This window comes from Equus przewalskii, chromosome X (genome assembly GCF_037783145.1).
Source record: "Equus przewalskii isolate Varuska chromosome X, EquPr2, whole genome shotgun sequence".
Taxonomy (NCBI): domain Eukaryota; kingdom Metazoa; phylum Chordata; class Mammalia; order Perissodactyla; family Equidae; genus Equus; species Equus przewalskii.
Genome location: NC_091863.1, coordinates 44,363,739 through 44,390,470, shown reverse-complemented (window position 1 = coordinate 44,390,470; position 26,732 = coordinate 44,363,739). Strand labels below are relative to the sequence as shown.

The window sequence follows — 26,732 nt, the reverse complement described above, 5'->3', positions numbered from 1 at the left end:
TGATATGCTATAATTATGATTATATATTATATGATTACATAATATAATTAATATTATATGTGTCTAAATTAAAAATCCAAACAAAAGGCAGAGATTAAAGATTGGGTTAAGAAACAAAGAATCAGATATATGCTATTAGTAGGCGGCACACTTTTGATTCAAGATACAAATAGATTGAAAGTAAGAGGATGGAAAAGGGATAGAGCATGCAAACAGCAACCATAAGACAGTTGGAGTGGTTATACTAATATCAGACAAAATAGATTTTATACCTAAGATGTTACTAGAGAGAAAGAGAATCACTTCATAATGATAAATGGGTCAATGCATCAGGAAGATATAACACTTAGAAACATATGTATACCTAACAACGGAGCCCCAAAATGCCTAATAGAATTGAGGAGAGAAATAGATAAACAATACTACTTGGAGACTTCAATCCCCCACCTTCAATAATGGATAGAACAACTAAGCAGAAGATCAACAGAGAAATAGAATGCTTGAAAAGGCCTGTAAACCAACTAGACCTAACAGACATCTATAGAATACTTTACCCAACCACAGCAAAACACACAGTCTTCTTAAGTGCATATAGATCATTCTCCAGGCTAGAATCCTAGGCCATAAAATGAATCTTGATAAATTTAAAAGTATTGAAATAACACAAAGCATGATTTTTAACAATGTAATAAAATTAGTAACAAATAACAAAGTTTTGAAATTCACAAATATGTGGATATCAAAGAACATATTCCTAAATAACCATAGGTCAAACAAAAACATCATAAAGAAAATTAGAAAAATTTGAGGAGGATGAAAGTGAAAACACAACATACAAAATTTGTGGGATGCTTCTAATACAGTGCTTAAAGGATATTTCTAGCTGTGACTGCCTATATTAAAAAGAAGAAAGATTTCAAATCAATAATCTGACCTTCCACCTAAGTCACAAGAAAAACGAAGAGCAAACTAAACACAAAGCAAGCAGAAGGAAGGAAATAGTAAAGTTTAAAGCTGAAATACATGAAACAGAGAATAGAAAAACCATAGAAACCAAAATTTGATCCTTTGAAAAGTTCAACAAAATTGACAAACTTTCACCTATATTGACCAAGGAAAAATAGAGAAAACAGAAATTATGAAAATGAGGACTGAAATATGAGGTTTTTCTATCCAATCCTACAGAAATAAAAATAATTTTAAGGAAATACTATGAAAAACTATAGGCCAACAAATTAAGTAACTTAGATGAAGTAGACAAAAATCGAGACATACTATTGAAAGTGACTCAAAAAGAAGTAGAAAATCTGAATATACAAGCAACGAGATTGAGTTAGGAATCAAAAACCTTCCCACACAGAAAAAGCCCAGGCCCAGATAGCTCCACTGATTAATTCGTTCAAAAAAGAATTTCTTTATTTTATTTTTTTTAAAACAAAGAAGAATTAAGGGATCTCATCAAGATGGCGGCGTATGCAGACTCTGAACTCATCTCCTCCCATGAACACAACCAGGTTACAACTATTTTTGGAAAAATTACCCTGGATAGAAGATTGAAAACTGGATAAAAAGAACCATCACAACAAGGGACAGTCCTGACTAAGGCGGAAGAGGCAGTAATTCCTTCTGGAGAGAAAAAAGCCACCTTCAGGAGCAGGGGAGTTTCTCAGCCAGCCAGGCAGGAGGCACCCTAAGGTATGCAGCCCTCCATGGAGCAGTGAGGTCTGGAGCAGGGGCCGATACTGCTATAAGCATCCTTCAGACTCAGCACAACTGAGATGAGGGTCTTACTATCTGTCTTCACTGGCTATTAACCGCAGCAAGGATACCCCCAGAAAAGCTATCCGATGAAAGCCGCAAAGACCCAGGTCTTAAAGGGCCCATGCACAAACTCACCCATCTCAGCAACCTAAAATCACCAGAGAGAGGGCTGACAGTCCTTTGCTGAAAAGAGACTCACCTGGTAGGCTCTGGGGGCATCTTGGTGAGAGGAGAGACCTCTCTGGAGACTGAGACATTGGTGGGGGCCATTGTTCTGAACTGGTCTAGGCGTGCTGACACAGACCCCAGTAGATGCCATTGAAATTCTTCCCCTGGCCTGTTAGCACAGGAGTCTGCCACACCCACTAGAGCACAGATTTAATCCAGTTCAGCCAGGCAGGCAGCAGCCCTAGGGACCAACCCCGCCCAACAGCAAGCCTTCAGGCTACTTTTCAACCTGAATTGACTGGGTGCCTTGATGCTGTACTGGCAGGGAAGGGTGTCCCCCTCAGTGGGGCAGGGCCTGTGTGAGGACCAGGTGTACTGTGGGGGGCATGGATGGAGATGTGGGGGCCTCTGCAGTGGGGTGTCAGGGAATGCTCCAGGGGGTTGGGAAGTGTGCACGGACCACGACTGTGTTGAAGGTGAGTGTGGTCCTGTGGGGGGCAGGGGTAAGGCTGACCAGCAGCAGAAGACCTGTGCTTCACAAATAGACAGAAAAAGAACCAGCCCCACCTTCCAAAGCCTGGAACAACTGAGTGCTCCCTGCCTAGGGCCAGCCCCACTCAGCTGCACTCCTAAGAGAACTGACAACAACCTTGTAGGCCTGAGGCCTATAGCAACTGTAAGCCCCTGAGCCTAGCAACCAGCTACCCTGGGTACCTACCCAATTAACAGGAAAACTGCAATATGAGTGTGCTGTTAACCAACAGTAGAAAGGCTCCCCAAACCAGATTTACAAACAGCTGGCCAGGGAAGGAAAGACTAGACTCCCTGGGTACCTGCAGTAAGAGCAACCCTGCCACAGTAGAAGGTCACAAGTAGCCCACAAAGGGGTCACTCCTAGATCATTTGGGCTGGTGATGAGGGGGAGGCACACTGCTGGGCTTCAAAAGGCATCTATTACATAAGGGCACTTCTCCAAGATCAGGAGACATAGCCAACTCACTTAATACATAGACATAAGCACAGAGAAAGAGGCATAATGAGGAGACAAAGGAATACATTCCAAGCAAGGGAACAGGACAAAACCCCAGAAAAAGGACTAAATGAAACAGAAATAAGCAACCTACCCAACAAAGTGTTCAAACAAAAACTCATAAGGATACTCACAGATATTGGGAGAAGACTGGATGAACACAGTGAGCTCATCAACAAAGAACTGGAAAATATAAAAAAGAACCAATTAGAAATGAAGAATACAATACTGGAAATGAGACATTCACTAGAGGGACTCAATAGCAGAGTAGATGATACACAAGAACAGATCAGCGAGCTAGATGAAAGACTAGAGGAAATCACCCTAGCTGAACAGAAAAAAGAAAAAAGAATTGGACGGAATAAAAACAGTCTAAGGGAACTCTGGGACAATATCAAGAGAACTAACATTCGTATTATAGGTGTCCCAGACAGAGAAGAGAAAGACAAAGGGGCAGAAAATCTATTTGAAGAAATAATAGATGGAAATTTTCCTAACCTGAGGAAGGAAACAGACATCCAAGTACAGGAAGCACAGAGAGCTCCAAACAAGATAAGCCCATAGAAGCCCATGCCAAGACACGTTATAATTAAATTGTCCAAAATTAAAGTTAAAGAGAGAATCCCAAAAGTGGCAAGAGAAAGGCAACAAGTGGCATACAAAGAAAAGCCCATACGGCTATCAGTGGATTTCTCAGCCGAAACTCTACAGGCGAGAAGAGAATGGCATGACATATTTAAAGTGCTAAAAGGAAAAAACCTACAGCCAAGAATAATCTATCCATCAAGGTTGTCTTTCAGAACGGAAGAAAAGACAAAGAGCTTCCCAGACAAGCAAAAATTAAAGGAGTTTATCACCAAGAAACCAGTTCTGCAAGAAATGCTGAAGGGATTTATTTAAGTGGGAAAGCAATGACCACAAATAAAGATAAAAAAAAAAATCAAAAACCTCCCCAAAATACCAGGCAATAAAATCACTTGTAAAGGTAAAAATATAGTAAAGGTAGCAGATAAAACTCCTGTGAAAATAATATGAATGTTAAAAGACAAGAGTACTAAAATTACGCATTTAAATGATAAGAGGGTAATGGATACACACACACACAAAACAAGAGATTAGATATGATTTCAAAAACATAAAATGTGGGAGGAGGGGAGTGAAAAAGTAGAGCTTTTAGAAAGAGGTCAAGCTAAAGAGTCTATCAACTCAATATAGACTGTTATATACATAGAATATTATGTAGCATTCTCATGGAAATCACAAGTCAGAAATCTATAATAAGTAAGCAAGAAGTAAGACAAAAGAAATCAAACATATTACTAAACAAAGCCATCAAACCACAAGGGAAGAGAGCAAGATCAAAAGAAAGGAACCGAGAAGAACAACCAAAACACCTAGGAAAAAAAGTAGCAAAATGGCAATAAATACATATTTATCAATAGCTACTTTAAATGTCAATGGACTAAATGCTCCAATCAAAAGGCATAAGCGTGCCAATTGGATAAAAACCAAGACCCCTGTATATGCTGCATACAAGAGACACACTTCAGACCTACAGACACTCACAAACTGAAAGAGAAAGGATGGAAAAAGATATTCCATGCAAATGGCAAAGAAAAGAAAGCGGGGGTGGCAATATTTATATCAGACAAAATAGACTTTAAAACAAAAACTGTAACAAGAGACAAAGATGGGCACTACATCATGATAAAGGGAACAATTCAACAAGAAAATATAACATTTGTAAATATCTATGCACCCAACATAGGAGCACCTAAATATATAAAGCAATTATTAACAGACATAAAAGGAGAAATAGACAGTAACACAATAATAGTAGGGGACTTTAACACACCACTTACACCAATGGATACATCATCCAAACAGAAGACCAATAAGGAAACACTGGCTTTAAAGGACAAATTAGACCAGATAGACTTAGTAGATATATACAGAACATTCCATCCAAAAACCACAGAATACACATTCTTTTCAAATGCACATGGTACATTCTCCAGGATTGATCACATATTAGGCCACAAAACAAGTCTCAATAAATTTAAGAAGATAGAAATAATACCATGCATCTTTTCTGACCAGAAAGGTATGAAACTAGAAATCAACTACAGGAAGGAAAGCCACAAAAATGTGGAAATTAAACAAAATGCCACTGAGCAACGATTGGGTCAATGAAGAAATCAAAGAAGAAGTCAAAAAATTCCTGAAGACAAATGAAAATGAAAACATCACACGCCAAATCTATGGGATACTGCAAAAGCGGTTCTAAGAGGGAAGTTTATAGCAATTCAGGCCTACCTCAACAAAGAAGAAAAATCCCAAATAAGCAATCAAACAGTGCATCTAAAGATACCAGAAAAAGAAGAACAAACAAAGCCCCAAATCAGCAAAAGAAAGGAAATAATACTGATCACAGCAGAAATAAATGTAATAGAGACTAAAAAAAAAAAATAGAAAAATTAATGAAACCAAGAGCTGGTTCTTTGAAAAGATAAACAAAATTGACAAACCCTTAGCTAGACTCACCAAGAAAAAAGGAGAGAAGGCTCAAATGAATAAAATCAGAAATGAAAGAGGAGAAATTACAACGGACACCTCAGAAATACAAAGATAACAAGAGAATACTATGAAAAGCTAAACGCCAACAAATTGGATAATCTAGAAGAAATGGATAAACTCATAGAAACATAGAACCTTCTAAAACTGGATTAAGAAGTAGAGAATTTGAATAGACCAATCACCAGTAAGGAGATCGAAACAGCAATCAAACACCTCCCCAAAGATAAAAGCCCAGGACCAGATGGCTTCCCCGGTGAATTCTACCAGACATTCAAAGAAGATTTCATGCCTGTCCTTCTCAAACTCTTCCAAAAAATTGGAGAGGAGGGAAGGCTTCCTAAATCATTCTACGAAGCCAACATTATCCTGATACCAAAACCAGGCAAGGACAACACAAAAAAAGAAAATTACAGGCCAATATCACTGATGAACATTGATGCAAAAATCCTCAACAAAATACTAGCAAATCGAATACAACAATACATTAAAAAGATCATACATCATGATCAAGTGGGTTTCATTCCAGGAATGCAGGGATGGTCCAACATCCACAAATCTATCAACACGATCCACCACATTAACAGAATGAAGCATAAAATCACATGATCATCTCCATAGATGTAGAGAAAGCATTTGACAAGATACAGCATCCACTTATGATAAAAACTCTAAATAAAATAGGTATACAAGGAAAACCTCAACATAATAAAGGCCATACATGAGAAACAGACAGCACATATTATTCTCAATGCAGAAAAACCGAAACCTATCCCTCTAAGAACAGGAACCAGACAAGGATGCTCACTTTCACTACTCTTATTTAACATAGTATTGGAAGTCCTAGCCAGAGCAATCAGGCAAGAAAAGGAAATAAAAGGGATTGATATTGTAAAAGAAGAAGTGAAACTGTCACTCTTTGCAGACGGCATGATTTTATATCGAGAAAACCCTAAAGAATCCACTAAAAATCTTTTAGAAATAATAAAGGAATACAGTGAAGTCGCAGGATAGAAAATCAACATATGAAAATTGGTTGTGTTTCTATACACTAACAACGAAGCAGCAGAGAGAGAAATTAAGAACACACTCCCATTCACAATTGCAACAAAAAGAATAAAATACCTAGGAATACACTTAACCAAAGAGGTGAAAGATCTGTACAACGAAAATTATAAAACATTGTTGAAAGACCTCGAAGAAGACACAAAGAAATGGAAAGATACTCCATGCTCTTAGATTGCAAGAATTAACATCGTTAAAATGTCCATACTTCCTAAAGCAATCTACAGATTCAACACTATCCCTATCAAAATTCCAACAACATTTTGTACAGAAATAGAACAAGGAATCCTAAAATTTATATGGAACAACAAAAGACCCCAAGTAGCCAAAGGATTCCTGAGAAAAAAGAACAAAGCTGGAGATATCCCACTCCCTGATTTCAAAATATGCTACAAAGCCATAGTAACCAAAACAGCATTGTACTGGCACAAAAACAGACACACAGATCAATGGAAGAGAATTAAGAGCCCAGAAATAAACCCAGATATTTATGGACAGCTAATATTCGACAAGGGAGCCAAGAGCATACAATGGAGAAAGGAGAGTCTCTTCAATAAATGGTGTTGGGAGAACTGGACAGCCACATGCAAAAGAATGAAAGTAGACCATTGCCTTACACCATGCACAAAAATCAACTCAAAATGGATTAAAGACTTGAATGTAAGACCCGAAACCATGAAACTTCTAGAAGAAAACATAGGCAGTATGCTCTTTGACATCGGTCTGAGCAGCATCTTTTCAAGTCCCATGTCTGACCGGGCAAGGGAAACGAAAGAAAAAATGAACAAATGGGACTACATCAAACTAAAAACCTTCTGCACAACAAAGGAAACCATCAACAAAACGAAAAGACAACCTAACAATTGGGAGAAGATATTTGCAAACCATATATCCGATAAGGGGTTAATATACAAAATATATGAAGAACTAATACAGCTCAACAACAAAAAACCCAACAACCCAATTAGAAAATGGGCAAAAGATCTGAACAGAGGTTTTTCCAAAGAAGACATACGGATGGCCAACAGGCCTATGAAAAGATGCTCAACATAATTAGCTATCATGGAAACGCAAATCAAAACTACAATGAGGTATCACCTCACACCAGTCAGAATGGCTATAATTAACAAGACAGGAAACAACAAGGGTTGGAGAGGATGTGGAGAGAAGGGAACCCTTGTTCACGGCTGGTGGGAGTGCAAACTGGTGCAGCCACTATGGAAAACAGTATGGAGTATCCTCAGAAAATTAAGAATATATCTATCATATGATCCATCTATTCCACTGCTGGGTATTTATCCAAAGAACTTGAAAACACAAATGCATAAAGATACATGCACCCCTATGTTCATTGCAGCATTATTCACAATAGCCAAGATTTCGAAGCAACCTAGGTGCCCATCAAGGGATGATTAGCTAAAGAAGATGTGGTATATATAGACCATAGAATACTACTCAGCCATAAAAAAATTATGAAATCCAGCCATTTGTGACAACATGGATGGACCTTGAGGGTATTATGCTGAGTGAAATAAGTCAGAGGGATGAAGTCAAATACTATATGATCTCACTTATAAGTAGAAGATAAAAACAACGACAAACAAACACATAGCAACAGAGATTGGAATGGTGGTTATCATAGGAGAACGGGGCAGGGAGGGGGGCAAAAGGGTGATTAGGCTCACCTATGAGGTGATGGACTATAATTAGTTTTTGGGTGGTGAACATGGTATAATCTACACAGAATTCGAAATACATTACAATGTACATCTGAAAGCTATATAATGTTATAATCCAATGTTACTGCAATAAAAATAAATATTAAAAAAATAAAAATGATGGTCAAGAAAAAAATATTAAGCACATAAGTAGTTTTTAATTCAAAGTTTCAGCTAGCAATATTACCTACTTGCCTTAATCAGTTCATGTTACTATAACAAGGTACCATAGACTGGGTGGCTTATAAACTAGAGAAATTTATTTCTCACAGTTCTGATTGCTGGAAGTTCAAGATCAGGGTGTCAGCATGGTTGCATTCTGATGAGAGCCCTCTTCCAGGTTGCAGAATTCTTGTTGTAGCCTAACATGGTGGAAAGAGGGTGAGAGAGCACTCTGGGGTGCCTTTTATAGGGGCACTAATCCCATTCATACAGGCTCCACTCACAAGACCTAATTTGTCCCAAAGGCCCCAGCTCCCAATACTATGATATTGAAGATTCAGTTTCAACACATTAAATTTGGAGGGACACAAATATTGAGTCCATTACATTCTGCCCCTGACACCCCCCCAAATTCATTTCCTTCTCACATGTGAAATACATTCATTTCATCCCGACATCCCTAAAGTCTTAGTTCATTCCAGCATCAATTCTAAAGTCCAGAATTCTCATATGAATATCATCTAAATCAGATACAGATGAGACTCAATGTACAATTCATCTTAAGGCAAAATTCCTGTCCAGCTGTGAACCTGTGGAACCCAACAAGTCATGTGCTTCCAAAATACAACAGTGGAACAGGCATAGAATACACATTTGATTTCCAAAAGGGGGAAAAAGGGAAGAAGGAAGGAATGACAGGTCTCGGGCAAGTCCAAAACCTAGCAAGACAAACTCCATGAGATCTTTATTTCTATTGATTTATTTTTTGACTACTTTTGTTTGTTTGCTTCAATTATTTTATTGAGATAATAATGGTTTATAACATTGTGTAATTTCAAGTGTACATTATTATTTATCAGTTTCTGTATAGACTTCACTGTGCTCAACACCACTAATCTAATTTTGATCCATCACCACGCATATGTGACCCTTTACCCCTTTTGCCCATCCCCCAGCCCCCTTCCCCTCTGGTAACCACTAATCTGTTCTTTTTCTCCATGTGTTTTTGGTCTTCTGCATATGAGTGATGTCATACAGTATTTGTCTTTGTCTGGCTTATTTCACTTAACATCACACTCTCAATGTCCGTTCATGTTGTCGAAAATGGGATGATTTTGTCTTTTTTTGTGACTGAGTAGTATTCCATTGTATGTGTATATATATGTGTGTGTGTGTGTATATATATATATATATATATATATATGTGTGTGTGTGTGTATGTATACCACATCTTCTTTATCCATTCATCTGTAGAAGGGCACTTGGGTTGCTTCCACATCTTGGGTATTGTGAACAATGCTGCAATGAACATAGGGGTGCATAAATCTCTTTGGATTGTTGATTTCAAGTTCTTTGGATAAAAGAACATGAGATCTTAAAGCTTGAGAATAATCTTTGGCTTGATGCTCTGCTTTCAAGACTCACTGATGTGGTGGTCCTAACGTCCAAGCCCACTGGGGTGGCAACATCACTCCCACAGCTTAGCAGCCCATGCTGTGCCTCTCTACTGTGGCCCCACCTATCCCGAGGCTCTCTGCCAGAGTCCTGCCCACACGGCAGCAAGCTGAAGTGGCCTCACCCATGCTGCAGTTGCACCAGGTTTCCAAACATTGGACTCACCCCCAAAGTTCCACCAGATGTTGGTCCTCTCCTCTGAAATCGGGGTGGAGTCAGCACTGCCCCCTGGACCCAAGCACTCTTGGCCAGTGGTAAGAGTGGCAGCCCTGATGATCTCTGAATCACCTTTCGGCTCCTTCTTCCCTTGTCTTGAAGAATAGTACAAATTCACAGGCAAAGAGTCCAGTCTTGTAGGGTCTAAGAAGCCTAGCAGTCTTCCTTCATTTTGTCTCATTTTCTCTGTTTACTTTAGTCCCAGCTGGCAGTGTTTCTACTGGTATAATCCCATCTCCATTCCAGGCTTTTATCAAGATGGTTAATTAAATTCACGGTTCATACCCACACTATTTCCTTATCAAATGGTGGCTCAGCCACACCCCTGGCATTCTCTTCCAAACACACTTTCTCATTTTTTGCAATATAGACAGACTGAGGATTTTCTAAATCTTTAAGTTCTGTTTCATTTTTGCTTGACAATTCCACCTTCAATTCATTTTCCTCTTCTAGAATTTTACTATAAGCAGTCAGGAGGAACCAAGCTGTCCTTCAACACATTGCTTAGAATTTTCCTCAGCTAAATATTCCACTTAATCACTTGCAAGTTCTACCTCACACAAAACTCTAGAGCTCAAACACAATTCAGGTGAGTTTTGGCTACTTTATGACAAGGATCACTTTTTCGTCATTGTCCAATAACATGTTCCTCGTCTCCGTCTGACATCTCACTAGAATGGCCTTTACCATCTATATTTCTACCAACATTCTCTGCATGATTATTTGTGTATTCTCTAAGAATATGGAAGCTTTTTCTACAGCTCTCCTCTTTTCTGAGACCTCACCAAAATTACCTTCACTGTTCATATTTCTCTATGCACTCCAAAACTTTTCCAGCCTCTAGCCATTACCCAGTTGCAAAGCCACTTCCACATTTTTAGGTATTTATTATACAGCACCACCACTTCTTGGAACCAATCCTGTCTTAGTCAGTTGGGGATGCTATAAGAAAGTATCATAGACTGGGTGGTTTATAAACAAGAGAAATTTATTTCTCATAGTTCTGAAGAATGAAAGACCAAGATCAGGGTGTCAGCATGGTCAGATTCTGGTGAGAGTCCTCTTCCTGGTTGCAGAATTCTTGTTGTATTCTCACATGGAAGAAAGAGTGTGAGAAAGCTTTCAGGGGTACCTTTTATAAGGGCACCTATCCCATTCATGAGGACTCCACTCTCACGAGCTAATTACCTCCAAAAGGTGCCGCCTCCTAAAACTATCACATTAAGGCTTAAGATTTCAACAAATGAATTTTAGGGAGACAGAAACATTCATTCCATTGCAGTATTATTGAAAGAGAATTTTCACCTGATAAACATAATTGCTAGTCTTAGGGCTTTTTTATTTTTGATGTTGTGACATTGGTTAGATATGATGGTAATCTAGAAATGATCAGAGAGCACACCCTAGTGCAGTGATGCCAGAAATCTTGTTGGCATATAGTATGTGTCTACTTGGTCTTCATAAGCATCCTAAGCTGAAAGTGAAGCTGAATAGAAGATTAAGGCCAGATACGTGTGTAAAATGTAAATATGTTTGTGTGTTTGAATGACTACATGCAATAGGAAACCTAGTAGAAGATCCAAGAATATCCTGCATTCCCTCTGTAGTTTTAAGGAGGGAGTTTTTCCAAATATTCCATTATTTTGTATTTCTCAAGTGGACTTATTAAAATGTGAGTATCTCACAATCTTTGATTCTGTGTCTTAGGGAATGTGTCATTTATCTAAAGCTTATGGTGGTACAAAAGCTCAAGGGTAATAACTGCTAGTATGACTGGAAATTCATCAGGGTTATTGCCTAGTAAGATCTGCACTGAACACTGATATTTAATTGCATTGAATTTCTCCAAGTACCTTAAGAGAAAGTTGGCAAGAATAAATATTCATGCTTGAAAATATTTTGAATATGAGTAAAATGGGTCAACACTGAACACCACAGTTGGCACTATCAATGGATGCTAATTAAGTACATAAAAGAAACCACAAAAAGAAAGAGAATGGTCAAGGCATCCTTCCCATCCTTGGAAAGTCAGTATTTTCAGACTAAAATATCATTTTTGACATGGGCCAGTAGGGCTACCACAAAATATATAATTCCTGATGCAATATAAGCTCCATCTGCAAAGCTTTACATTAAAATTCAGTTAACATTATCCATTTTCCACATGACAACAGTCACTTGAAACAGGCAGGAACTCACAGGCCAAAGGGTCAGTAAGTGCCTGTGGCCTCTTGTTCTCTTGGCATCCTGTGGAGACTGTGCTTGGACTGGGACAGAGCTGAAGGTCATGCTTTGCTGTGCTGGAGCAAAAGGAGCCATCTTCTATTGCGCTCCCATCTTATGAGGCAAGTGTGAGAGTTGCATTTCACATGACAAGTAATAAATAATTTGACCTCAACGACCAAGCAGTCTGAGCTTGGATGCCAGCTGATTATGACACTCTGGAAAAGGGCAGCTGTGCAGAATACATAGAACTTGGCCCATTCCCCACTCACCCTCGGTCCTGTGGAAATTTAAATTTTTTGACAGATTCTCCTGCTTAAAAGAAGGGAAGCCCTGGTCCCATGGGAAATTTCAGCCCTCTCACAGGCAGAGAATTTGCTGGCAGTCCCAGTTATAACTCCTTGCTCAGCAGCCCAGAGAGAGTTCCTGGAGTCATGTATCAGGCAATTCTTGTCTCTACAGTGTCCTTTGTACTTTCTGCTGCTTTCTGTGCATCACAAGAGCTACTTCACAACTTGCCTCCATCCAAATCCAATTATGGCCCTATGTCAAATTGGCCAGTAGTTATCTCCCACAGGAATGGTGGGAGAAAGCTAATGATTGGCATCAGATTGAACTCTGCCCTTTGAAGTGGAGCGCAACAATTCAACAATCATCAAAGCCCAGATCCTCATGACCCACAGCTGTCCAGCCATCTGATGGCAAGAATTTGACCATTTGCTGGTTAGGTGCTCATAGAAAATCTAAATCCAGAAATCGCCATCTCCCATTCTTTGAGCATGTCTTGAGTGCACTACACTAAAAACTGGGATTAAGAGGAAAAGAAGCAAGTAAAATGTGGCAATGATAGCCTACTTGCTGAGAAAGACTTTTTAAAAAGATAAACCAAAATAACAGATAGAAAATTATAACAGTTCTCACTCAAAAAAAATTGGCTTGTAGAACCACAATTCCGACTCAAGCTGCTTTTTAGGGAGAGGCACAGAGAGAGATTGAGAAAACTCCCTTGACCCACTCAAGGTATTTCCTTAAAAGAAGCCCAACTGGATGGAATACATCGGGGTCAGTTCAACAGTATATCCTAATCTAGTTACAAAGAACTACTTTCTGATTAGGGCCCCTTTCCTCTTCTTCCCATCCATGTCCTATTTCCCACACAAAACTGATAAGTTATATAAAAGTAATAAGAATGGAGGGGCTGGCCCCGTGGCTGAGCGGTTAAGTTCGCGTGCTCCGCTGCAGGCGGCCCAGTGTTTCGTTGGTTCGAATCCTGGGGGCGGACATGACACTGCTCATCAAACCAAGCTGAGGCAGCGTCCCACATGCCACAACTAGAAGGACCCACAACGAAGAATATACAACTATGTACCGGGGGGCTTTGGGGAGGAAAAGGAAAAAATAAAATCTTTTAAAAAAAAAAGTAATAAGAATGGAAACCTGCACACTGCTTACTGTCTGCATTAACAAGAGTTACTATTCCACCAGCTTCATCAACAAACTTTACTCATCCAGAAAGTCTCTTGCCTAAAAAGATCAAAGCTGCAAATAACTTTATTGGTCACTCCAGGAACTACCTGAAAGACCCTCTTCAAAAATACTCTTCAATAAAAAGTGCTAAATGACATTTTTCAACCCCAAGACTGTTTGAACTGTTTATCTTAAAATTCTTGCCTTGCTGCGTCCACCAACCCTAAACCATTATATTAAGATTCTTACCCAACCCTAATCACACCTTCTGCCCATATTGAAAGACCTGCTCTACATCAGACTTCTAAATCTGGGCACATAACTCTCTTACCATGCCACCTCCAAGACTGTCCGAAGGCTCTGTCTGGGTAGTGCTCTCCCTGACACTGTTATGCAATAAAGTCAGCTTGGTCTATCAAATCGTTTGGCTGATATTTGGGAAATACAGTATATGATGAACATAGTCACCACTGCTGTACATCGTGTGACAGTGGACTGAGCCTAGCTCTTAGGACCAATATCTATGGATATTTCCGAACCAATGCACCGACTGAATGAACACAGGTATATTCAGAGAAATCAGTTACCAGTCCAGAGATTTAAAAGTGCAGAAACACAAGCAAAAAAGTAAAGAAAGCAAGTATGAACGTATTTACTCTAGGGAAGTGAGCAAATTCATTGCAAGCATGACAGAAAACACAGAAGCAGAGAAGGAGATTATTAATCAAAGCATATATAAAAATAAGTGTTAAAATGCTCAATATCTATTTCTGTCACAGCCACGTTTCTGAGACATTCTCCGCTAAGGGTAACCTGGGGATGTCTGTCCCCAAAGTTTCTGGATGCATAAGAAAGACTGGGTGGGAGGAAAACAACACTCTTCAAGCCCCTTTTCTCGTCCTCGGGAGACCCTGAGGTTCCAGGTCTCAGCAGCAGTGGCAGGAAAACCTCAACCTGCACTGCAGGCTCTCAAGTCAGGGCGCTCGCCTCTTGCTGCTCAGGCGCATTGCTGCGCATGCTCCTTGCTGTCCGCGTCCTGAGGGCAGAGCTGAGACGCAGGTGGTCGAGTTTCTTCCTTCCTGATTCTTTCTCACTAGCGGGGACCCAACTGGTAGGTCCGTGGAGCAGTCCTTCCAGGAGTCTAACCGTGAGTGAGTGTGAGGAGGGAGCCAGCGGGCTTCGGCAGGTCCTCGAGGTCGTCGTCCTTGTCCTCACAGGCATCGCAGCCGCCATGACCCTTGTCGTAGTGGTGCTGGGACGAGGGAGGACGGTGGGCCGCGGAAGGGGGGTCTCCGAGGAAGACGAGGTGAATCCAGGGGGCAGCCGGGACTGCCGACAGAGCACGGACTCCGGAGTCCTCAGTGGGGCCTGGGCAGGGGGCGGGTGGGGGCGGGCTCCACGTGGAAGCTCGTCTCCTCTGCCCTCGGAGCGCGAAAACCGCCGTAGGCCGTATGGCAAGGCTTGAGCCTTTCCCTGTGTTCCAACCGAACTTGATGGAAGCGGGCAGAGTGCGCCTAGGAAATGGGAGTGTGACCAAAGCAATGGTCACTCAGGTTGTCACTTTCTAGCGATATTTTCCTAAATGTCTTCATGGTGGGGAATCCAGTTGGGAAACCAAACCTCTTCAGAAATGTGCTCCTGTCTTTTATCATGTGCCTTAAGGTGATTTCTATGCCTCTTTGATGCTCACATGAACAAAAGCTTATCTGGTGTTTTTAGAAAGCATGAACACTTATAATGACCCTGGGACTTACTTTGAAAATATTTTAGAAATTAAAGAGAGTACAAATAACCGTTTTTCCATAGTGTTCATATATAGCTATCCTCTGACGTGCAATTTTCAAATTACAATATTGTATTTTCAGTGGGAAATATGAGTGGGCATGTAAAGACAAGATCTAAATCTGCAGGAAGAAGAGATGATCGAGAGTCTTCCCAGGCAGTTGGACCTGTGGTTGTGAGTGCTTCAACATTTGATGTTTTATATTACCAGAATCGACTTTTTTAATGTTGTTGAACTAATATAGATACACTGATACAAATCTCCCTTACTTATAGAAAATGATAATGGAATCCTATGAAGAAAACACTGATCCAGGAGAATTACATTCTGTTGTTACCTGGATGGGAACACTCTTATGTTCCCCATATTTTGCCCTATGACTTTCTTCTCAAGCTTATTGATAATAGATTACACACATCCATCCCCGTGTAGATTAAAATAGCTTCCAAAATCCTTACAGGTAACATTTTGCTTGGAGGAGATTATCTGTGGGAAGAGTAACAATTTTATTTAAAAAAATATATATATGTATATATTAATTACTGTTGGTGAATGTCTTTAGAATTACTTATGATTAGATAGATGCGTTTGTATTGTGTATATTTATTGACTTTTTATTTGCACACACACTCACACCCCTAGGCTCAGCAGCCCAGTGATGAACAACCTCAACTAGAGGAACCACCAACTGAGGGTCAGGATATTATACCTGCTCAGGACATTGATGATGAAGGAGCACCTACAGTTCAAGGTGAAAGGAGAGAGAATAAGAGTGCCTGTGTGTCTAGGGTTGATGGACATGTATTTGTGCATCGTGAAGTATGACACACCAGTAACAGGAGGAAAGAAACATTAAAAAAGCACCTCAAACATTCCCTGCTACTGCTCTGGGGAAGGAGTGGAGGAAGGACAAGTTAAAATGCCACAAAACTTTCCTATCATTTTGAAAGTGGCTTTTTCTTGATTGGGCATTTGTATGTAAACCTTTGAGTGCTTTCCAGAGCTCCTATATGGGTCGTTCAGCCAGTTTATCATTGGTTTTTTCATGTTTCTCGGGGGGAAGGAGATCTTGGGGTTTCCTAGTCCACCACTTTGCTGACATCCTCATTTACTTTCTAAGATTTCTTTCTCACACATTTATTAGTGCCTCCTTATGCCATGTGATATACTAAGTGCTAGGAGTCTCAATGCTAATGAGAGACATAATTTTTATCTGAAGCTTATAATTTAGTCAGACAGACTCAAACAAACCACTTATTTAATGTGATAAGTACAATAACAAATAAATACAAAAGGGACAATTAAGTTTTCCAGGAGTAGCCTGGGGAAAGGAAAGGGTAATATTTGAAAAATCTGTATTCCATTTTTCTAGAAACAGACTCCTGAACTAATGCTCTTGGGATTGTTATGCATCACATTTATTACCACACTAGCATGTAAGCTTTTATTTCATAATGCTTAGAGAATGAATATTATTTCATTATTCATGTTTCATGGTTTTACTTCTTAAATTGATAACGTTTTATTTTTAAGGGCCTGATGTGGAAGCTGCTCAACAGGAACTGACTCTGCTGAAGACTGTGGATGAGCCTGGAGATGGTCCTGATGTCGCGGAAGAGATTCTACCAAGTCTAGAGCCCCTTAAAATGCCAGAAGCAGGTTTGTTATCCATTAAGATGCAAATTATTAAATAATTAATTTACACAATATTATATTTCTTATAATGTAGAGGTAACATTACTGCTACTTTAATAACAGACTTCACATATAAAAGTTATTTGCAAGGTAGTTCAGACTCCAAATGATTGTCATATAGGCTATCAGAGATGGAAAAAAGTCAATGTCATATTGAATTACAAGATATGAAAGTATTTTCTCACTTTTGAGTATGTCATTTAGTGAATAACTAATAATTTTCACATATTTTTGTAAAGGCCTGCTTTGAACAAATACGTACACATTATAATAAACATCAGTTTATATTTTGACGTCACATGTGATGGTAATGGCTTAAAACTAGTGTAGCCATGTAATTTATTGCACAAACTGAAACCCTTTTAATTGTGTAAAGAGGCAGGAGTATGGGTAAAAATGGGGACAAATGTTTTCCCTGCTTAAAACAACTACATAAGGGCTAAACTATCCCAAAGAAACACTTTTTCACTTTCCCACAATAGAGACAAAACAAATGTAATAATGGGCTTTCTATTTACTTCACTTAGGTAGTTCCAAGCACATCCTATATTCAGAATATTATTTCACATCAAAACATTAATAATATCTTTTTTTTCTTAGGGTTTTTGTTTGGTTGGATTATTACTAAAAGTATATACATTTTTTTCTTTCTAGCTATACCTATCTTTAAATAGTTTGATTTAATTTGCTCTGAACTGGAACAGTCTCTTTGTTTCCATATTCCACTAAAAAAAGTGACATGATTAAAAATACTGTTAATATGTGTGAAAGTTTACCTTCAAAGTCTATACTGAGGTTAACTGATGTAAGTCAAAGGGTCACCCTTAGAGTTCTAGTATTAATCCTTCAAAACTGTAGTATCCTTTGCATAGCTCTAGTCATCTAAATAAAGTTCTGCTAAGTAATGTATCCTAATTTTATGTTTCCATTATAGGTGAAGGACAACCACAAATTTAAAGAAAGAGAAACTGAAGCCTAGCATGCTGTCCTTGTGTTGGAAACTTGTTAACAGTCTCTCAATAAAGTCTTACAACTTTCTTCAAATACTTCTTGCATATTTTTGTTAAATTTATTCCTAGGCATTTGATGCTCCTAAAAATTGTATTTTTTGGAAAGTTTATATTCTAAGTGTTTGAGTGGGTAAAACGTTTGTACCTTGATTTTCTTTCTAGCAACCTTGCTAAATATGCTTATTAATTCCAAGAGTTTATCTCTTGATCCTTTTGGGATTTTTAAAATACAAAAATCATATCATCTTTGAATAATAAGTTTTGGTTTTGCCATTTTAAACATTATACCTTTTATTTCCTTTTCTCATTTATAGTTTTGGACAGGAGCACCCACTGCTATTTGAATACAACTGGTAGTAGTGGATATCCTTGTCTTTTTCCTGACGTAAATGGAAAATTTTCCGCATTTCAACATAATGTTTACTGTACTTTTTGTAGGTACACTTTATCAAAGTAAGGAAGTTACATTCTACTCCTAGTTTTCTAAGCATACTTAACTTGAATGTATGTAGAATTTCATCAAACACTTAAACAGTGCATTTCTTGAATTCAAATCATAGGATTTGTTCTCCTCCATTGATTGTTTGATGTGGTGAATTATGTTGATAAATTTTTACATTACACCTCTAAGCTCCCATTTATATCCTTACACTCCAATAAAATGGTTCTGCAACAAAGAACTCCACTCAGAATCTACCCTGCTTAGGGAAAGACAGGGGATTATAAACACAATTATTTCGCCCTCTTACAGAGGTTTAAAAATATTTGCCTGATCCAAAGAAAGACAAAGTCTACAGTCCAAATAAAAACTGAGACTAAATGTAGAGTATCCCAATTTGCCACAAAATATGTGAGAGGTTCCTAGGTTGTAGAACTGGCTATAAAGCAAGATCAGCTTGGTGTCAGTTCCCTGTGTTCTAGTCCCAGAGTTTGACACTGAATCAGAGGTGCTCAGTGACAGACACCACCTCACCTCTGCTGGTGAGGAGCTCACAGTTATACCTTAAGGCAGTGAGCAGTTTTCTAGTCCTCAACTGTACTCTCAGGTGGGGTAAGGAATTAAGCCCTATAAAGAATTAAGCCCTAGGTAGAAAAAAAGTGCAAAGACCAAGAGGGACATGGTGAGGCAAAATTACGTGGAGACTACCTACTCTGTCTCCTTAAAGGCATGGCATGAAGTAGCCATGAGTTTCAAGCCTGGCTGTGACACATACTGGCTGTGTGATGGTGGAAAATACTTAAATTCTTTGGGTCTATTTCCCTACTTCTAAAATAGAAACTACAATATTTACATTAAATTACTACTATGAAAAATAAATGATGTAACATTATGATGTAACATTCAAAATAAATGATGAAGTAGACATTAAGTGGATTTGGTTTATTATGTTTCATTTTTCACTTAAATTTTCAAATATTTTTATTTCATTTACCTTTACAATGGCATCTCTAGCAAGTGATTCTGATTTTGAATTTCAAGTAGGTATATCAGACTAACTTCAATAAATTTGAATTCAGAAATATATTTTATTTAAATAAATATATTGATTAAATAGCAATGTAGCTGGTGTGAGGCATGGCATTGATTCTAGAATTGGTTTGTAAATAACGGAGGACTGATAAGGCTACCCTAAGTCATTGTATGTGCTGAAAACTGTGCTCCTTGCTGTGTGTGATGCATAAGAATGTAAGTCAGTATTTCTGATCACGCAACACCACACGATTCAACACCAGAATCTGTCAAGTGGTCAGGGAGTCCTCAAGTAGCACTGCAGATGCTAACAGGGCCACATGGTTCACTACCATGGTTGTTAGGTTGGCTTGTTACACTTTCATAGATTCAGCCAGTAAGGAGACAATGAGCCCGAATGGATTCAAACAGTTCATTACTTACAGACAGAGCAAAAGCAAGATCAGCTTGGTGTCAGTTCCCTGTGTTCTAGTCCCAGAGTTTGACACTGAATCAGAGGTGCTCAGTGACAGACACCGCCTCACCTCTGCTGGTGAGGAGCCCACAGTTATACCTTAAGGCAGTGAGCAGTTTTCCAGTCCTCAACTGTACTCTCAGGTGGGGTAAGGAGCAACATCCTGTACTCAGCTGAAACCAGAGATGGATGAGTAAAAACCTTATGTCAACCTCCAGCTAGATAGTGAGGCAGCTGAGAAACTGCCTAGTGGCAGCTCCTCAGCAGGCTGCTTATCTCCTCTTGCTCCAAGAGGATTCACAAGCTGTTCTGCCAACATTCAGGTCGGCCTGCAGTCTACCCTTGCCTTCATGGCCTACGTGGAGTCATGCAAGGTCACCAGGGCATCAAGGCATAGCTGCTCCCCTACAGTCTGATACAAAACAAAAGGCCCTATGCATGGTGCCTCCAAATACAACATATATAATACTGACTCCTAAATGGAGGAGATGCTTTTCCTGTCAGGGTCATTACAAAGATGTAATTAATTCAGCAGACATGCACTGATTCCTAGCATGTTTATGGAAATACCTCGGATGCTAGAAATGAAAAGATCAACTATGTGTGATGTTTGTTATGGGAGATATCACACTGGTGGGGCAGACAGACACACAAACAGAAAAGCAATTGAAGTGCAAGAGAGAAACACAGGGAAGGAAATCAGCAGGGAAAAAATACAGTGAGCAGGGTAGCCAAGAAGCAGGAGAAAAGGAAGGAGAGAAGACTCATTGTGAGAATAAAAGAGGTCGACTGGACTCTCCATATCCATTGATCACTGTATTCACATACTTGATTCTGCTGATACAAAGCTGCTGATGTCTATGCCTCTGCTATGGGCTGAATCGTGCCCCATGCCCCAAATTGATCTGTTGAAGCCCTAACACCCAATGTGATGGTATGTGGAGATGATGCCTTTGGGAGATAATCAGGTTTAGATGAGTTCACGAGAGTGGGGTTCTCATGATGGGATTAATGCCATTATAAAAAGAAACTCTAGAGCACTTGCTCACTCTCTCTCTCTCTCTGCCATGTGAGGACACAGGGAGAAGACAGCTGCTACAAGCCAGGAAGAGAGCTCTCACCACAATTCAAACATACTGGCACTCTGGTTTTGACTTCCAGCCTCCACAACTGTGAGAAAATAAATTTCTGTTGTTTAAGTCACCTATTGTATATTTTGTTATGGAAGCCCAAACTGAAAAATAAAGATTTCCACTTAAAAACTAAAATAATCACATTGTCAGTATTTTATTCATTCAAAAGTATTTATCAAGTGTCTAGTCTGTTCTTCAACCCCTTTGTATACGGAAAGGCTTCAGTGAATTAATCAATACAGCTCTTAACTGAGGGGTGATCTGATAAAGCAGCATGTCGAAGATTCATTATGAACAAAAAAGAGAATACACTGGTACTATATACTTCTGGACTAAGCAAAGTGCACAAATCTCCCTCTATAAGAACAGAAATTTGTCGAGATATTTCCTATGATCATTAATTTACAATGTATTACTTCCAATACACAAATTGCTGGTTTAATAATGGCTGTGGACAGTGATAACAAAATGGAGTAATATATGTCAAGGCTTCTAAAATGGATCTGGCAGGCCATTAAGGAAATGGGGCTTATACATGCACACCATGTCTCTACCCAAATGCACTGTAGCTTTTGAACTGTGCTTCACTGTTGTCATCTTGATCTTCTTTCAAGAAGTACACTTACTCTCATAGATAAGAACGTTCTGCCTTAGAGATGGCCTTAGCAACCAATCGTGTATAGCCAAGAAGTAAGAGTTGTTGCCAGCAACAATCACAAATTTTGCAAAACAACCTGTGTAATTTATCTCTTTTTGCCTTTATAAACCTTTGCCTCCTTTGTCTCCCTCGGAGTACATTTATGGATTTCTGCCTGCATCTGTGTCTCCTGAATTGCAATTCTAATTGCCTAAATAAATATCTGCTGTTTAAATTATGCTGCTGTTCCCTCGGTCGACAAGGCTGTACTTGATTAACTGAGTAGCATGTGCCATGGTCACTAAAAAAAAAAAGAAAAAAGAAGTCTGAGCACCTGCTCCAGGCTCTGGGCTAGGTAGGCTCTGAGGACATACGAATGATTCATGAAGGATGAGAGTTCTCAAAGAACTCAGAGTCTAATGAGCAGAAAACTACACAGAAGATAGTGACAAAACAAATGTGCTAAGAGCCATGGCAGAGGAGAATCAGGGGGTGCTCAGAACACAGAGGAGAGCCCAGGTAGTCAGGAATGGCTTCACCCAGGGAAGATGTATGTGTTCCAGGTACTGCTTCACTATAAACACATTTTAATATCTCTGTTCATTATTCCCCTTTTGATTAAAAATATAAATCTCTCCATTCAATTATCTCCATTTTATAGATGATCTACCTGAGGATCATTCCATTGTGTGGATATGCCATCATTTGTTAGCTATTCACTAACTGATAAACGTTTTGGCTGTTTCCAGTTTTTGGCTTGGGTAAATAGTCAGGAATGGAATGATTGAAGCCTACAGTACATGTACATTTAACTTTTTAAGCAACTGCCAAACTGTTTTCCATTCCCAGCTGTGTGTGATACTTCCAGTCGTGTATATTGGTTCCATTCTCAAGAACACTTGGTATAGTCGGTCTTTTACTTTTAGCCATTCTAATAGGTGTGTAGTAGTATCTCAATGTAATTTTAATTTGCATTTCAACATGTTGAGCATATTTTCATGTGCACATTTCCTAGCCATATGTATTCTTATCTGTTCCAATCTCCTGCACATATTTTTGGGTTTGTCTTTTTATATTTTTTAAGATTAGCTATTTATTTTTATTTATTCTTGTTATTCAGAAAGCTTGCAGTAATGTCTCTTTGTCTAAGTCTTTACTCATTTGTGATGGATACTCATGGCTTTCATTTTCTAGGAGCATTCTTGCATTATTTCTATGATAAGGTTTTTTTCCTTTTTCTTTTCTCTTTTCTCTGTTCTCTGGAAATTTTCTTAACCTAATTCTAGGCCACATTTATTAGGACTTTGTTTATTGTTTCTCTCTTTTTTCATTTTTATTCAACTTTCTGGAAGATTTACTCAACTTCATTTTTCAAGAATTCTATTGAATGTTTTTTTATTAGATATCTGATTTCCAAGAGATTTTTTAAAACCTACTTTTCTACTTTTTCTTAATTAATGTGTGCCTAAAATACAAACATACAGCTTACACAATTAAGGTCTCCTTGTTGGGTTCTGATACCAATGTTACAAAATATTAGAAAAATCATTCTTTCCCTTCCCAGTAGAATAGTTTACAGAGCACTGGAGTTGTATGTTGCCCGTAGACTTACAAGCCCTGGCATCCTCCAGCCTTGACAATAATTTGTGTCTTTTGAAAAGAACAAAAAACTGGCCATGGAGAGTAGGAATTCTTTGGTTGTGTCCACTTAGGCTGGAGTGTTTTCATTGAGCTAAGCTCAACATGGGGCAAGCTGAAAGCCAGGGAAAAGTGGCTGATGTCTGCTGTTTTCCCCAAGTCACCCGATGACTGTCTGATTCAGAAATTCAGGCAAGGAGGCACTCAAAGGGAAGGCAGAAAAGGTGAGCAATGAGGAAAGGTGGAGAAATGTTTTTTATTATAGAGAAAGATATACTTTTGAGGTCTAGTCTGATTAGTCTCAAGTTTACCCATTAGAGGTGGTTGGAAATGTCTTTCTATTGATGAGACTTTGGACAACAGACCTTTGCCAGGAGCTGTGTGGCTGGGTCAGAAGTCACGCTGAAGATTGGTGTCAGTCCCCTCAGCTGAGGCACCTGGAAGAAGAAATACTAATCTAGGCTGCTGAGATCATCATCTCAGGTAAGGTAAATAATTGTGCAAATTGGTCTATGTTACAAGGAACTAAGGCCTCAGGTGTACCAAAGACTACCAGATGTGTCTGATGGGCATCATAAGGCTGAGAATCCTGTGATGAATTCCAAAAAGAGGCACTAGCCCCTCCAGATTGCTCTATTCCAGAAACCTCAGGTGATTCAGGACCCTGGGCACATGAAATTCCAGAACTGACAGGATGAATATTTGCAGCAGCTGTGGGTAAGGAATCTCCTCCTTCACAGAAACAGTCTGGTTTGGTGGTATTGGTAACAGCCATCTCTTAATTTTTCACTCCTGCTTTTTCCACTTCATACAATGGTTCTTGAACCAATCCTTTACTACTGGATCATCAAAGTTAAGGATTGAAACCTGTTCCTACAAGGTAATCCAATCTGGGTACATTGTCTTCCTGAACACATCTTCCAACACTCTCTGCTGTTCCAGAATAAAGATTGCATGGCTCCAAGTACACCTTGACTTTGTTGACATAAGATCTTTTGGCAGTGCAAGTTCAATCAGCTGGGTCACTCCTAAGTCATTCTATAGTGCCTCAGTTTACTCTATGCCTTCTTAATTTTAGTATCGAAGCATAATTCAAAAACAGAAAAATTCACTCTCTTTGGTTTACAGTTTTATGAGTTATGACAAATGCATACAGTATGTAACCACTACCACCATCAAGATACGGAATAGTTCCATCACCCCCAAAAATTGCCTCCTGCCCTTTTTTAGTCAACCCCCCTCCTGAGCTCCAGTCCCTGGAGATCACCAATCTGTTCTCCACTCCTACAGTTTTGCCTTTTGCAGAATGTCATATAAATGAAATCATCAAGTATATAACCTTTTGAGTCTGACTTTTTTACTTTGCATAATGCATTTGAGATTCATCAATGCTGTTGCATATATAAGTAGTTTGTTCCTTTTTGTTGCTGAGTGGTATTTCCCTGTATGGATATAATATAGTTTATCCATTCACAAGTTGAAAGACATTGAATTGTTTTCAGTGTTTTGCTGATTATGAATAAAGCCAACATAAATAACCACCTACAGGTTTTGTGTGAACATAAGTTTTCATTTCTCTAACTTCATAAGTAACTGCCAAACTGTTTTCCAAAACGGCTATGTCATTTTTGCATCCTCACCAGCAATGTGAGAGTTTCAGCTGCACTGTATCCTAGCCAGGAACTGATGTTGTCAGAGGTTTTTCTTCTTTTTTTTTTAAAAGCTTTTCTCTCTTTTTTTTTTTTTTTTTGAGGAAGATTAGCCCTGAGATAACTACTGCCAGTCCTCCTCTTTTTGCTAAGGAAGCCTGGCCCTGAGCTAACATCTGTGCCCATCTTCCTCTACTTTATCTGTGGGACGCCTAACACAGCATGGCGTGCCAAGTGGTGCCATGTCCACACCCAGGATCCGAACCAGCGAACCCCGGGCCGCCGAGAAACAGAACGTGTGCACTTAACCACTGCACCACTGGGCTGGCCCCAGAGGTATTTTTCTTCTCATTTTGGCTATTAGAATAAGTTTGTAGAGGCATCTCATTGTGGTTTTGATGTGCATTTCCCTCATGATTTGTAATATTCATATCTTTACAGGTGCTTATTTGCCAGCTATCCATCTTCTTTGGTGAAGTATCTGTTCAAATCTTTGGCCCACTTTTCTTTCCAATCTTCCTCTATTTTTTGTACATGGGACACCACCACAGCATGACTAGTGAGTGGAGTAGGTCCACGCCCAGGACCCAAACCCACGAATCCGGGCCACCAAAGCAGAGCGTACAGAAATTTAACCACTCAGCCACAGGGCCAGGTCCTGGCCCACTTTTTAATTGGTTTGTTTATTTTCTTTTTATTGAGACTTGAGAGTTTTTTATATATTCTGGAAACAATTACTTTATCATATAGATGTTTTGCAAAAATTTCCTCCCTGTATGTGACTTGTCTTTCTGTTCTTTTAACCATGTCTTTTGAAGAGCAAAACTTTTTAATCATGAAGTCAAATATATCAATTTTTCATGTATGAATTGTGTTTATAATGTCTTATCTAATAAATCTTTTCCTAATTTGTATTAGTTTCCCAGAGTTGCCATAACAATTTACCACAAACTTGGTGGCTTAAAACAACAGAAATTTATTCTCTACAGTTCCTGAGGCCAGAAGTCCAAAATCAAGGTGTCAGCAAAGTTAGTTCCTTTTGGAGGCTCTAAGGGAGAATCTGTTCCATGCCTCTCTCCTAGCTTCTGGTGGCAATTCTTGATGTTGAATAATTGTAGATGCATCACTTCAATCTTTGTCTCCATCTCCACGTGGTGTGTTTCCCTCTGCTTGTGTTTCTTTGTGCCATCTCCTCTTCTTATAAGAGCACCACTCACTGGATTTAGAGTCCACATTAATCCAGCATGATCTCATCTTATTTTTCTTTTACTTTTAAAAATTATTTTATTGAGATCATATTGGTTTATAACATTGTGTAAATTTCAAGTGTACATTATTATATTTCAGTTTCTGTATAGACTCTATCGCGTTCATCACCAATAGTTACTTTTTATCTGTCACCATACATGTGTGCTCCTTTAAC

General features: G+C 39.0%; 1 protein-coding gene across 1 annotated transcript; it reads left to right on the top strand.

Moving 5' to 3' along the window:
• The first annotated feature begins 14,852 nt into the window (after positions 1-14,852).
• LOC103544369 (putative G antigen family E member 3) lies at positions 14,853-18,363 on the top strand. Its single transcript, XM_070604765.1, has 5 exons — positions 14,853-14,950; positions 15,705-15,796; positions 16,265-16,373; positions 17,156-17,281; positions 18,252-18,363. Exons 2-5 carry the CDS (start codon positions 15,713-15,715, stop codon positions 18,272-18,274), a joined length of 342 nt encoding a protein of 113 aa, XP_070460866.1. The 5' UTR covers positions 14,853-14,950; positions 15,705-15,712; the 3' UTR covers positions 18,275-18,363.
• The last annotated feature ends 8,369 nt before the right edge of the window (positions 18,364-26,732 follow it).